Consider the following 14969-nt stretch of genomic DNA (forward strand, 5'->3'; position numbering starts at 1 on the left):
AAATTTTAGGGGTGCCTGGGTAGCTAGTTGGTTAAGCACCTGATTTTCGGCTCAGTTCATGATCTCACAGTTTGTGAGTTCCAGCCCTGCGTTAGGCTCTGTGCTGACAGCTCAGAGCCCGGAGCCTGCTCCGGATTCTGTGTCTCCCTCTCTCTTTGCCCCTCCCCAGCTTGCACTCTGTCTCCCTCTCTCAACAATAAACATTGAACAAATTTTAAACAAAAATTTTATTTTCTTACATACGTTCTGTCATCTATGATCTCCATGTCCATATCTACTTGTAGCTTAGTAATTGGACACTATGAAATTATACCAAGCCAAAAATTATTCAGGTTTTCACAAAAGAACTCAATAGGTTGTTAGTAATGAAAACTTAGTAAGTACTGTATGTCAGAATTTGGTTATGATTAGCTGCTGACATATACATGAAAGCAGATCTCTTGTATTTTTAAGATATTTATTTAATTACTTAAGTAGTCTCTGCACTTAAGTAATCCCTACAGTGTGGGGCTCGAATTCAGGACCTCTAGATTAAGAGTCACATGCTTTAACCAACTGAGCCAGCTGGGAGCCCCAGACCTTTTGTATTTTAGATGGCACTGACTTTTGCGTTTTCTTCAGAAGCCAGTCCATAGAAGTGCTTCTTTTGATGATTTCTGTCCTTTTTCAGATCACTAATTCTACTTTTCTTTTGGTAGAGTGGCAATGTCTTGAACATTGGAAAAATTATACCCTATTATAAAAATAATCAATATTTCTCTGTCTTGTTCTCATCTGGGAAACGGTACCTATCTCTCAGGTTTAAGTATTAAATTCACAAATGTATTTTAAAGCATGTCTGGCCTAAGTTATGTGTCGATAAGTGCTTACATATCATTTCCAGTAAGAAATGCTCTGATTCTCAACTACCTTTCCCCAGTAATATATTCATTTGAGGCATAAAGAATTGATGGGGAAGTAAAGATTTTTTAGTCAGTTCAAAGAAACCCCTTCCTTTGGTCTCCCAAGTTAGTTTTTTTTCCTGTCTCTTTTTCTCTCATACACACACACCATGTATAAATCTTTTCCTAGTATGGGTAACAGGTTTTTTTTTTTTAATGAATTGTTGTTGGTATCATTTATCAATAATCATTACAAAGAGTGAGAGAAATGACCGTCTTTGAGGCTTTAACATTTCTCAGGAGTTAGTGGTAAATCCATGATCATACATTTTTAAAACAAATTAGCCAGACGTGGAGTCCAATCTATTGCTTTTTTTTTCTTTATTAAAGTATTGAAGTATCAGTTGTTCCAATGCTGTAATGAATCAAGCAGCACTGGAAATTAAATCCCCAAAGGAGTGCCCCTTTAGTTTGTTCAGCGGATATTAAGACATTCCGTGAGCCATCATCATACATTTTCAACAGTTTGATACCCAGTTTACTCTTTCAGCAGCCCTCTGGGAAATACCCCGTGATAATTTACTGGGTGGGTGCATCGGTTTTCTAAAAGACATTTGGAATATTTCATAGTTTGACCCCCTGAGACACTCTAGTAAAGGAACCGGTCAGAAAAAGAAATAAATAGGTTATGGATAAATGGGTCTAGGCTTTGGCAGCGTGCCAAGGCTTCATTTAAAAGCTGCAGTTCTTCACTTCTTTACCAAGGAGTTACTTTCTTCCTTAAAGCCTCCCCGGTAAGTTAAGAACACCCCGAAAGTTCAAAACATCTCCAAATCTTTTCCGACTTCCGGGGGGGGGGGTGTATCCCGTCGTACACAGATGAAGCAAATGGTTAATGGAGGCGGTTGCCCTCCCTGCAATCCACCACTTCATCCGGATCGCTGACTTCTGGAACTCCCGAAGAGTCTCCCCTCCTCTGAGGAACAGACGGCAGGCTACAGCCCTCTTCCGACAGCCGTTCTGAGTCATCTTGGCTCAGGGGTTTTCGAACCTGTGGAAAAATTCCCCGCGCTCTCGTGTCCTCCGGTCCCTGGCGGTGGAGCTCGGCGCGTCTGCGGGGCTTCCGGGAAGCAGCGCTTCGCAGGTGAGTGCTTTGTAGCGCAACACACAGCGTGGAAAGCCTTGGGCACCTGGTGGCGCCCAGGTCTGCGGTCCTCCTCGTCGTCCTCCGTCTCCTCGGCCTTCCGGTTTCCCCTCCAGCCTCCGGGGGCCCAACGCCTTACAGTAGGGGCTTCCGGGGCGCTCCCTTAAGGTCAGAGGGGCGAACGGATCACCCGCCCCCCACTCACATGCCAGTGGCCGCCGCCTGCCCCTCTTGCCACCAGCGTCTTTCTTGTGAAGTTTCGCAGGCACCTCGGATCATTAGAGACCCTACAGGCCACTTTTTTGCCAGAAAAGCCTGAAAAGTCAACAACACCAGGGGGCTTCACGTTCAGCTCCTAAATCTCTCTGGGAAGTCCGCTTGCTTCACGGTGAGCGTGAGGACCGGATCCAGAGAAAAAGAAAAAGGAAAAAAAAAAAATTTATTCACGGTCTGCTTCTCCTCCCCCACGGTGAGTCAAGGCTCCTGGAAGGCTTTCAGGCTTTGCGCCGCTCCACGTTCGTAGCCTTCCTTGAACTAAGTTGGGCGTGGGGCACAGGGGAGAAAAGAAATGTCCTGGTGGGCGGCTGGCTGGACCGGCCATCAATCTCCCGCGGCTGCGCGCAGGTACCGGACTATGTCGCGGTGGCCCCGCTCCTCAGCCAGGTCCACGGGCAGGCGGCCCCAGGCATCGCGCACATCCAGCCGCGCCCCGGCTCGGTGCAGCACCACCAGCGTGTCCAGGAACCCCTCCCGGGCGGCGTCGTGCACAGGTCGGGTGAGGGTGGCGGGATCCGCGCAGTTGGGGTCCGCGCCGTGGAGCAGCAGCAGCTCGGCCACGCGGGCGCTGCCCATCATCATGACCTGCCGGAGAGAGCAGAGTGGTCAGGGCGGCAGCGGGAGCAGCGACACGCAGGCGTGGCCACCAGAGGTAGAACCATTTCAAAGAAATACCTATTCATGAAGTTTCTCACTAACGCAAAGGGGCTAGGAGCCTCGAGATCGTCTGGCTACGCTTCATTGGCTGATGCACTCACCGCCCCCCACCCCCCTGTCCCGTTTTACACTTTACTCAGCCCTGCTTGAGTTCCATTTCATTCTCCAAAAAAGGGGACACAAGAAAGAGCTGATAATAAAGCACTAATCCTCGTTGTGCAGAAAAAGAAAAAAATTTGATTTTCGTTGGAACATGGGAATCTAGTTTGTTAAATGATTTATGGGCAAAGTTGAGTTTAAAAGCCTTTAAAGTCTTAAATTATTTCCCTTGATGTCTTTCCTACCTCAGCCATAATCCACCTCTACAAATATTTATTAGGCAGTCAGCTGATATTTTTAAGAGTTAGAGTCATGCTTTAGAGGAGAAATAGGTTGTTTAGTTCTCATAGTAAATCCCTTGTCAGAGTTTTTACTTTTCACTGGCCTGCATGTCTGTTGTCATAAACTGAATATGGTCTGATAATTTGGGTCAAATTGGAGATAGAGGGGAAAAAGAAAATAAGATGATGAAAACAAGTTTTTTTTTAACAAATGATTTACCAGTTTTAATATTTTTAAGTTAATGTTACAGGTAAGGGATAAAGTTTAAAGGGTAATATATTTAATGTAACATAAGCATGTAAAATAAACACTGTATTTACATTGTACAGGATTTTATAATGTAATAGGATTTTATAATGTTAGATGGTAAATAATTTGCTATATAAAAAAGAGCTTGGATGTTAGTCAAATCAGAACAATGCATAACTTAGAAAAAATATGTTTTAGAGCAGTAATCCTGTAGCAGCCATTTGTGTATATGTACATTATGCAAGCATTTACTTTCTTGTAATTAACAATAAAAGTTTTTGATACTTAAATATCCAAAACGGAGTTACTTGTTCTTGCCAGTTCATGTATTTTAAAATGTACCATGTAACTGAAAGATAGCATACTACTTTTTTGTTTCATGAATATTAGAGGCATCCATTTCCTCCCTTAAAAACCATGATATGTTATCATTATCACTATTAATGTAAGGTATTTCATACATAGAGGGAAAAAAGGTTTTTTGTTATCTCAGGAAATGGTGAATTAAAACTATAATTAAAATCTTTTTACAATTATTAATATTATTTGAAGTCTAAGAACTACTTTATCAGATTTTTGCTGCTTCTTAGAACACTTTTCCAAGAATGCAAAAGGAATGGACACGTATTTTCTTTAAAAATCTATACAGTTCACAAGACTCCTTAATAATAGTTTGGTTCTAGAATGTGACATTGAGATGAATACTAATTGTGACCATTATAGTCAACAATAAAGCACAAGATATTGGATTTTAAAGGAATGAAAAAATACATATGTACTCATTAAAGCGAGATTAATAAACATATTGAACAAAAGAACTTTATCAATGAAGAGGCTAATTATTCATGTAGAACCTCTGCCATTTAAAAAGGACCTAACAGTTGCTATAAGCATGCTTTTGTAATCCAATCATTTTGTATGATAATTAAGCAAAAATCCATAAAAGCATTTTTTTTCTTATGTAATAATCAAGAGACTCTTCTAACATAAAAGGAATTAAATACTTTGATCGAGGAATCCTGGCTCATCTCTTTGTATTCAGTTTGCCTCTATGAGGAAAAAATACAAAGAATTTTATATCACAACCTAGAAATTCACGGTGAATTTTTTCATGTAATGTGATTCTGCATGATTCCTCAAATTTAATCCGGACTGTGTAACTTGTAATTTAATTATCATTGAAAGTTGATAGATATTTGTTTAAAGACAGACAAGACAAAAGTTTTTCTCCCCAAATAACCTCTCCTTTTCTTCCCAACTGAATCTATCCGTTGTATCTGTGATCATGAGACGGAAGAGAGATTATTGACATTTCTTCCACCACTAAAAAGAAAACCAAACTGAAGTAATGTTTTTTTCCAATCCCGTTCTTTAGGATCTTTGGGGCGGGAGAACCTGTTTTACACCTAGGCTCCACACCTCCAGGAAGAGAGAAAAAGGGACGTCGGTGAAGATCTCAGTCCCAGTCGCGTCCCACGGAGGCCGCTCCCCTGCACTCCTGCGCCCCCTGCCGGCGAGGCCCCAGGGCCCCAGCTACCTGGATTGGGCGCCTCCCGAAGCGGTTGACTCCGTTGGGATCCGCACCGGCTTCCAAGAGCTGCTGCACAGTGTCCACTTGCCCCCGCGCGGAGGCGTTGGCCAGGCCCGCGCCGTCGCCGCCACCACGGAGCATGCCCTTGTCCTCCTCGCGCATTTCGCAGTCCACAGACGCAGACTGGCCGGGATAATCCACCACTGGCTGTGAGCTTCGCCACACTCCTCCCTTCTTCCCCACCTCGCCCTGGCGCGCTCACCCCTACGTGGGAGAGCTCAGGTTAGCTTCAGCTCTCTTTCACCGTCCTCCTGTGGCTTAGGCGGCCCGTGCAATGGCCGAGCCACTCGTGGCTAAACCGGGCTTTTCCCAGCTCGCTCCCGGGAAAAAGCGCCTCGCTTGGTCGCAACGGTCCGGCTAGGTAGAGAGCCTGCAAGGGAATGAGTCCGTTTCCAGCTGGGCGGCCGGACAGGGTATTCCCCACCCCCTTAGGCTCCGCCCCCTGTCCGTCTGGCCGGGCCGGGCAAGTCCCCACTTTGCAGGCTGCGAGGCCCGGCCCTCGGATGACGTTACAGCCGACGAGATAGGGGCGGGGCGCGGGAGGGGGGCGGTGCTGGGAAGCCAGCCCAGACTCTGCTGGGACGCATGCGCCAGACACCAAGCGCGCAGAGCCTGTTGTCCTGCTCGCCGAGTGTCCTGCAAGGCCTTAACTAAGGTTTGGAAAAGTTGAATCCATGCACTCAGCTCCTAATCCCCTTCCTCCAGCAGGCGGAGCAGAGGATTTCTATTCCTCAGTCCCGTGCCAGCTGCTTTCACTTTGGGGACGTTAGTCCTTCCTTGTATAATTGAATGGCTGGCTGAGAGAAAGGCATTTAAAATAACTCTGTCTCTCCCAAGATTTCTGAAAGTGACAGCTTTGCACCTGTCATGCAGGTTAAATTCACCCCCAGGCAGTACTTGAACTTCACTAGCTTTTCATCTTGCATCAACCTTAGCAATTTTCTTTTGGGTGTGTCTTCCTATTTGAATCGGTCAAAAATCAGTTACAGTGAAAAATCCTGAGAATCCTGTTTTGAATGTGATTTTTATTCTTTTCATCTTCGAATAATAGATACACACACAGCTCCAAAAAACAAACCTAGTTTGAGATTGACAATGGCAAACTGGTGCACGTGAGACATTTAAAAAATATAAATATATATTTTAAGAATCTGAAATTCCAGTTTCATGATATTTGAACAGTATTATTTTTGTTTGCACGCTTACCTATTTAAACCCACTTCGCAAGTATTTGATTTTTATTTATCCTGAGTAATAAAGGAAATTTATGCAGTAATAATGAAACATAATAAAACAGGGGTGTGGTGCTGGGCCTGTCATTAAACAGGCTGAACCTGTCATTAAATCCTCTTCTGAAGATTTAAAGGCCAGTTGCTTTTCTTTTCTTCCCAATCTTCCTAGGTGAGTTTGAATTAACATATGCATTGCTCTGAAGATTTAAGAAATTACAGCTGATGTTTGATTGAAATAGGAAGAGAACCACAAGTTATGTATCTGTTGTCTGAAAGTTTTGGTGAGGAACCACATTACACTGAGCTTCTCTTAACATGGAACAGTTCTCATTTACAAGATCATTTATTGGTTCATAGTGCAGAGGAAGGCAGTTTTTAAGGGAAGGCAATTGCTTGCTTACTCACAAATGAGTTTGTTTCACATGTTTCTTCTAGCATGCCTTAGCTTGGACTCCCTTCCCCCCAGTCCGTTGTAGACTAAAGAAGAGCTCTTTAAAGTTAGGGGAGCCCATGGAAGTGGTGGTTAGGGATGGAGATCTACTGATTGAGACAGAGTCGAAATCCACCTGGATAGGGAAGGGAAGGAAGGCAGCATTAATAACTATTTTTTCTCTCTCTTATCCAACCTCCATTTCTTAGTTTTCAGTTTCTTAATTTTCCTATCTTTTCCTCTTATTTGAACCTCCACACTTACCTGAAAAAGAAAATTCCTTTTATTTGTTGATGGTGGCTCCATTCCTTGGTCTGGCCAGAGGAATAGAAGTCTATTTCTGGATGAAAAGAATAGATGAGCTTTTTTTTTCTCCAGTCTTTGGGGCCAGTCCCCACCCACAGTGTACTGGGGATTGCAGATATGTAGGTAGAATGGGAGAGGGAAGAGGAAATATGGACAGTGGGAAGTCAGAGTTTTTTGGTAGTCACTCTGAGGGGCTGAGTCATCAGACTCATATAGGTGGATGCGGTAGCAAATGTCTTTATCAGAATATCTTCATCATAGTATCTTCATCAGAATAGCCTGGCTACCCGGAAATTTAGTGCACAGCGAAAGGTAACAAGGCAGGTTGCTTTTAAAGGAGTGTTGTTCAGATATTTCTTCTAATGGGTCCAGTAATTAAATTAGTTCAACAAAATTTAGCTCCAGGATGTCCTATATTCTAGGAGTCCACAACTGAGTAAGATATGGGTGCTAGATTTTAAGAAAGTCTCCCTGGTGGCACTCAAAACTAATAGAGAGTTTCAATTTAATGTGATAAATTTACTGTGGATGTACCTATAGGATATTTTGGGAGTTAGAAGGGGGGAACTTGACTCAAGATGGAGATGCAGGAGATTTCTTAGAGGCGTTGCCAGATGAAGAGCCTTTAGAGAATGCATCATTAATTGTTTCTTGTGTTCTAGCTTTGAGCTTTGGGTTTCTCTGAAACTCAACAAAAAAGGTAGAAAAAGATAGCATGAACCAATTTTTGAGCCACCTTCTTAAGTGGTAAGCATGGCCAAAGTGTCTGAAAAATAAAAATTATTTGGAGTTGATAAAGAGATTGGAGAAAATTGTTTTTAGTTGTAGGGGACATAGATAAAGAGTGGCAAGATAGGGAAAAAGCCAGTTAGCGGAATGAGTAAGAATCTTCAGCGAGGCAGCTAATGTGAGAGATTCACCACGTAAGTTGACAGGAAAAGAATTTGGGCGGGGGAAATGTTGCCAGCGTTACATACGATTGCTAGCACCACGGACAGCGCTTTCCTAGTAAGCGTGTGTGGGTGGTCCTAACCCACTCCAGACTGAGAATTGCTGAGAAAGCTTCACACATTATCTTTCAAACCCTTTTTCTCTCCTGAAATTCAAAGAAAGCCACATGGAAACTCAATGAGCTTCTTTACGAAACATCTTTACAATGAACTGCTCGATCTGGTTTCCAAATACTACTGGATTATCTAATATTCTCTATGTAAAGAACATTAAATATCCTTTATATTTAAAAGAAGAGAGATCACACCTCAATGTCTACCCTGTTCCAAGTGCTTTACAAGCATTATTTCATTTAACTCTTGTAACACTCCTATGCAAAATGCATTAGTTTCTCAATTTTACAGACAAGACCAAAGATTCAGAGAAAGTAACTTGCATACTAGCTAAGCATTTTTGGAGGTAGGGTCTGACCTGTGTGGCTTCAGTGCCTCTATCCATAACACTACATAGTGTTTTTAGCAGCTGTCATGGTAGGCTTAACTGGGGAAAAATGCAATTAACTGGATTATAATTATTTTCCAGTCTACATTGTGTTTTCCAGATGGTTCACCTCACAGCACACCCTTAATAGACTTCAAAGATGACATTTCACACGTAATACAATAGCACATTTGTCTTGGACAATAGGGTGAGATAATGAAACATTTTACCTCTCCCTGAAACCCAGCTGTCTCTAGGATGAAACACAACCTATTGTTAATGCTTTAAACACATTTAAGAGATGAAGTGGATGGGAACATAGTGGGCAGCTGAAACTTAGAATTGTCACAGCTATGCCATTTAATAGGGTGGATAGTTTATAAGTGAGAAAAGAGAGGAAGTAAATGGTAAACTGACATAGGATTTCGGAGGTAAATAGAAGGGAATGAATAAATAGAATCAGTTTCAATATAATAAATAATGCAAATGTCTAGTGATAATGTTTATATTCTAGTTGGTGAAACTGTATATGAACTCACTATGAAGGTGTGAATAGAATCGGTTGAATGACCAAGAGAGATAATGACATAACTTTGCATATGGTTGGATCCATGGTTTCTAAGTGGAGAGAGAAGGGAATTCAAAATCATTTTGGGGACTTTTTCAAACTATATATGACCCACCTCCCATCAGGAGGCTTGATTCTCTCCATTTCATCAGTTGAGATGTATGTTTCAGGATTCATAGCGTATCTCTTTCTATATTCCCATATATATTTCTTAACTTTTATTGAACAGTGGATATTTTAGCATCTGTATGAATTTTCCAAGGCTCCCATAGAAAAGTACCACAGACTAGTTGGCTTAAACAATAGAAATTTATTTTCTCACAGTTTTGGTTTCTCCTGAGGCCTGTCTCCTTGCCTTGCAGGTGGTCACATTCCTGCTGCCTTTTCACATAGTCATCCTGTGTGCATGTAAGCTCCTGGTAATCTCTTGTGTACCCAAATTCCCTCTTCTTATAAAGACACCAGTCAGATTGGATTAGAACCTACCCCAAAAGTCTCATTTTAACTTAATCACTTCTTTAAATGCCCTATCTTCCAGTATAGTCACAGTCTGAGATAGTGGGGGTTAAAGATTTAACATGTGAATTTTGGAGAGACACAATTCAGTCCATAATGGAATCTTTCCCAGTTTTTACACATATCATTTTTGTTAATAATTTATTTATTTGAATAAGGATGAAAATAATATCAACACATTGAAATTTGTTGATATTGATACCAGTCTCTTTTATCTCTGTTTATTTTTTATTTATTTCTTAATTATTTTATTTTTTAAAATGTTTATTTATTTATTTTGAGAGGGGGTGGGAAGGGCAGAGAGAGAGAGAGAGAGAGAGAGAATCCCAAGCAGGCTCTGTGCTGTCAGTGCAGACCCTGATGCAGGGCTTGATCTCATGATCTCTTGAATAGTGACATCATGACCTGAGGTGAAATTAAGGGTTGGATGCTTAACTGACTGAGCCACCCAGGAACCCCAAGATTTTATTTTTAAATAATCTCTACACCCAACATGGGGTCAAACTCACAACCTAGAGATCAAAAGTCTCATGCTCTAACTTACTGACTGAGCCAGTCGGGCACCCCAACTTGTGTCTCTTTTAATCTGTAGATTCACTTCTTTATTCCTTTTATTCTTTTCAATTTATTTGTTGCAGGAATTGGATTGCTAGTTCTGTAGTTTTCTGTAGTCTGAACTTTGCAGAATGCTTCTTCATGGTGGCATTTAACATTTTTCTCTGTCACCTGTATTTTTTGTAATTTATTATTTAGCTCTAGAGTCTGGATGTGATTCAGGTTTGATATTTTGGCAAAAATACTTTATAAGTATTATAAACTTCTACCCAAAGGCATATAATCTGCTTCTTTGTCTATGATTATAGCAGCCATTGATAATTATTTCTATAATATATTATTTCCTTAGGGCTTGCAAAATGGTGGCATTCTAATTCTACCATCCCTTTTTCATTTACTAGCTGAAAAATTTCTGTAAAGAGAAAGCTTTCTTTGTTATCTACCTGTTTGCCCTCAGGTACATATACGAAAGACAGGCTGAGTACTTTATTTTCAAATTTACTTATAAGTTTTAAAAATAATGATTTGAGCTTCAGCATCTTCCAAAGGTGACTGATGATTTTTGAATTATTGTAAACTTGTGGATTTGAACTTAATTGATGTATTTTAATGCACTATAACTATCATTCCTGTTGTGTTGATTATTCCATTCATCTGCTAGCCACTCAGCAAATATTTATTGAACACCTGTTATGTGCCAGGCATTCTTCTAGACCCTTAAGATACATCAGTGACAAAACAGTAAAAGACACCTGTCTTCATGGCTCTTACATTGTAGCATGGGTGGCCATTTCTGTTGTAAAGTTAATCACATTATAGACATACCGCTTAAAAGAGTGCTTCATGTTTTTATACTACATCATCAAACATACAAGGTTTGGCTTATAAGAAATCAATACCCACATTACAATGAGACTTCTAAAATAATTTTTGTTATATGAATGAATCAATGATAAAACCATTTCCTTAACAATCATAAACTGATTGCAAAGTGATTGTTCATCTCAGAGAAACCTTTGCAGAGTTAAAATAAAAGTTTCAAGAACTAGGCTTTGGTACCAAAATAAGGCACATTACATTTAGATTTTTAATTTTGCCATTCCCATACTAAATGCATACTCATAATTCAATGCTGAAAAGCTAGATATGGTTATAAACCAAGGCATAGTTGAAATGAAAGTTTAGAAAGATTATCATAAGCCAAAATTTAGTATCATTATGATGGCAGCTTTAGGATTTTAGTGTTGACACCCTAGTCTCAAGTTGTATTTAATGTGGTTACAAACCTAGGCAGTGTTGAAATGAAAGTTTCAAAACAAATTAAAGAGTTAGGAAAAACATAATCAATATAAATGCATTGTAATGTTAATATTCCATGATTCAAATGAGCAAAAAGTTGCTTTTTGTTACAACATGGATAGTAGATAGTCTGAGTATAGAAAGTGATATTTCCTATATGGGACCATTTCACTCTCTTCAATTCTATTGAATCATACTTACTGCTTAGTGAGCTATAATCCTAGCAATCAGTTTTCTCAAAATAGATTTTTTAAGTCTATTTTTCTAGATCTAAAGATATAAAGCTCAAAGCTCTTCTTGAAAGAGAATTAAACATTTCAGTTACCCTCATCACCTGGAATACATGGTTTCAGCCAAAACTTACATGTCATTTGGAAAAAAGCAAAAGTGAGGTATTGTCTTCTTTTGAGGACAGACTGTGCAGTTAAACAGCTCACTGGGCGTTTAGAGTCCATGCGCTTCTTCTTTGTGTATAGCATTGTCCTCGGCTGGGAGGTCATACCGGAAGTGGTGAGTGACACATCTCTGCCTGGGAAGGAGCCCTTCCTTATCTTTTTGTTTGCTCCTCTGCCCCTGGGAATGAGTGGGGTGAGAGTTTGGGCCAGTAGGTGGTTGGTTCTCTTATTCTGTTTAGTGTGTGTTTAGTGTCTGGGTGTTTGGCACAAGGTGACTCATTCTCTGACCTTGTTTTGAATGCTCTGGTGTGAACGTATTTTCCCATGCTCCAGAAAAAAATATTGCAATGCACAAATGTAAAAGTGTAAGAAGTAGAAAAGGGTGAAGTATGGGCATAGTGAGAAGTTCAGTCCTTTTAAACTTTACTGGCGGAGTAACATTAACATGGGCTTTGGAGTTAGGTAAAACTGAGTTTAAATTCTAGCTCTGTTAACTTTCCAGCTGAGTGATTTTGGCCAAGTTATTTAACCTCTTTAGGCTTCAGTTTCCTTAAATATAAGCTATAACACAACCTTCCTCATAGGAGAAGTATTAATTGGAATTATATATATACACATTATATATATACACATTATATGTATACAATGTATATATATAGATGTTAGCATACAGTAAGCTCCTAATAAACTCGAATTATTATTAATACATTGCTAGGAAAGAAAATGCATCAGGGAACAAATGATATAAGTGTTTTATTAATAACATGGGAAGGATTCTTTGTAGGCAAAGCACTTGGGATTGGATTTTCATGTGGTCATCTCTTTCACCATTGTATTTAGGCTTACTCTGCTGGCAGTAAAGAATGTATCTAGTTTCCTTCTTAAACCAGAATCATGGAGCATGAGTCAATGCACAAGATTGGATGCATTTGTGGAGCATTTTACATTTTATGCAGTTATTTGTATATCACCTTCATAATGTTTGCCCCATTCTTAGACCATCTATCATTATTTTCTTAATAGTTTTCTTCAAATTGACTCGCCTTTTTTCCAACTTTATTGAAGTCCCATTTAAACAACATTAGCTATAAAATCATGGATTCGCTGTGCGAGTTATATTTTTCTAATGCACTCTAAAAACAAATACTTTAAAAAAGTTCCACCTCCAGTCCATATACCACCTATAGTCATGGGAAGTACCTCTTGCCCTACGTTACCGTGTTTTGGAAAACACTCACACACAGGATATTTCTTGGTCCTCGTAATCATTATGCGAGATGAGCAGAGAAAACGTAATTGTGCCCATTTCAAAGATGAACAAGTCAGAAAATCAGATTCATGGATAAAATCTTATAGCCAGTATATTTCCGGAACTGGGCCTGGTACTCGTGCTTTCTCCTCATCAACCTACTGCTTCTGTACTACCAACTCTTCCAAGGAATGCAAATTTAGAATCAAAATAAACTTTTATCCTTTTAGACCTGACTGTTTTGGAGTTTTGTGGTAATCTGAATAGAGATGAGACAGAAAAAAATTCATAAACAAAGGAAAGGGGAGTAGATTGCCAAGCTGTGGCAGGCAGCCTCTAAGATAGCCCCTGATTATCTTCCCTTCTAGCATTCGTGTCTTGTGTAATCCCCTCCACTTGTGAAATTGCTCTCTAACTAATATAATATGGCAACTTAGAGGGGTGTCACTTCCTTGCTTAGTTTGCAAAAGATTGTGACTTCTGTCTTGCTAGAAGTCTCTGTCTCTCTCTGTCTGTCTCTCTCTCTCTCTCTCACTGATTTTGATGAAGTGAGCTGCCATAGGAGGGAGGCTCTCCTGCCCTAGGAGAGAAGACCCGAGGACAGCAGGGAACTGAAGCCCTCAGTTCAACATCCCTCAAGGAAATGAATCGTGCCAACAATCCCATGTGTTAGTTGGGAAGCAGATCCTTCCATAAGTGAGCCTTTGGATGAGATCCAGCCTTCATGGACACCTTGCCTGCAGTCTTGTGGGAGATTGTGAAGCAGAAGGCCCAGTTAAGTCATCTCCAGAGCCCTGACCATAGGCGTTTTAAGCTACTCATTTTTGGGGAGTGGGTTAATCTGTTATTCAGCAGTATATAACACGAGTCTTCAGGACTCATTTCCAGAAGTGATTCAGTGGAAGTGGAACCAAGTTATCACTGCTGTGCATGGACCCCAAGTGTTTGCAGTTCTGATGAACTGTGATATCTAACATTGGAGACACTTTTTCTTTCTCTCATTTTCCTATTTTCTTCCCTTCCTTCTCTCTTTCCCTTCATTCCTCCTACTCTTTCACACTTCAAAAAATTTTAAATGTTTATTTATTTATTTTGAGAGAGAGAGAGGGATAGAGAGCGAGTAGGGGAGGAACAGAGGGAGAAAGGGAGAGAGAGGATCCTCAGCAGGCTCTGCACTATAATTGCAGAGCCTGACGCGGGGCTCGAACCCATGAACTGTGAGATCATGACTTGAGCTGAAACCAAGAGTCACATGCTTAACCCACTTAGCTACCCAGGCACCACTTTCATACTTTTAATTAACAGAGGAGTTGGAAACTTAAAATCAGTAGCAACACAAAATAAAAGTCCTGCATCTGCAAAATGTTATCATTTATATCTTTCCACGATGCTCTGTGCCAAGCTCCATATGTAGGCTACCTAGTGCATATGTAGGAGTTACCTAACAAAGGTTCGGCTGTTGGTGTTATTGAATCCCCATGGAGTTGATTCAGTGCTATACATTCCATTTCTACTTGTGGCAATGTCTTGATTCTTTTATAGGCTTTGTATACTCATGTTCTCTGTCTTTTCCTTTGGAGGCAATTTATAGCACTGATCTATCAGTACCTCTCACTGACTTTGATGTGAAGATGGTTTTTCCTGCAGGTACCTACAGAATTAAAAACATAGAGCATAAAGAAATAACATTCATGCTTTATACTGTCTTACTGATTCTCTCCAGATTTTCCATCCACCACACTACCTGAAAAGATTTTCACTTTTGAGCAGTCTTTGCTTCTATTTCACATGCACAAATAGCTAAAGAGA

At 40.4% G+C, this 14969-nt stretch overlaps 1 protein-coding gene and 1 long non-coding RNA gene across 6 annotated transcripts in view; one reads left to right on the plus strand and one right to left on the minus strand.

Annotated features, from left to right (window-relative positions):
* Nucleotides 1-1247: 1247 nt before the first annotated feature.
* LOC122205666 (cyclin-dependent kinase 4 inhibitor B) lies at nucleotides 1248-5905 on the minus strand. Its single transcript, XM_042914307.1, has 2 exons — nucleotides 5126-5905; nucleotides 1248-2886 (listed from the first exon to the last, which is right to left on the minus strand). Exons 1-2 carry the CDS (start codon nucleotides 5279-5281, stop codon nucleotides 2626-2628), a joined length of 417 nt encoding a protein of 138 aa, XP_042770241.1. The 5' UTR covers nucleotides 5282-5905; the 3' UTR covers nucleotides 1248-2625.
* Nucleotides 5315-14969, plus strand: part of LOC122205667 — a 95179-nt gene continuing 85524 nt past the window's right edge. For 3 of the 5 annotated variants that reach the window (XR_006196184.1, XR_006196183.1, XR_006196185.1), the window contains exon 1: nucleotides 5315-5401. This is a non-coding gene — a long non-coding RNA (uncharacterized LOC122205667). The remainder of the gene's footprint in view (nucleotides 5402-14969) is intronic. The other 2 variants (XR_006196186.1, XR_006196187.1) reach the window with 1 other exon arrangement.

This window comes from Panthera leo, chromosome D4, assembly GCF_018350215.1.
Source record: "Panthera leo isolate Ple1 chromosome D4, P.leo_Ple1_pat1.1, whole genome shotgun sequence".
In the NCBI taxonomy this organism is placed as follows: domain Eukaryota; kingdom Metazoa; phylum Chordata; class Mammalia; order Carnivora; family Felidae; genus Panthera; species Panthera leo.

Coding starts and splice junctions, on each gene's coding strand:
- LOC122205666 (XM_042914307.1), bottom strand. CDS start 5,281: ATGCGCGAGGAGGACAAGGGCATGCTCCGTGGTGGCGGCGACGGCGCG. Junction 2,887..5,125: donor TCGGGAGGCGCCCAATCCAG/GTAGCTGGGGCC, acceptor TCTCTCCGGCAG/GTCATGATGATGGGCAGCGC.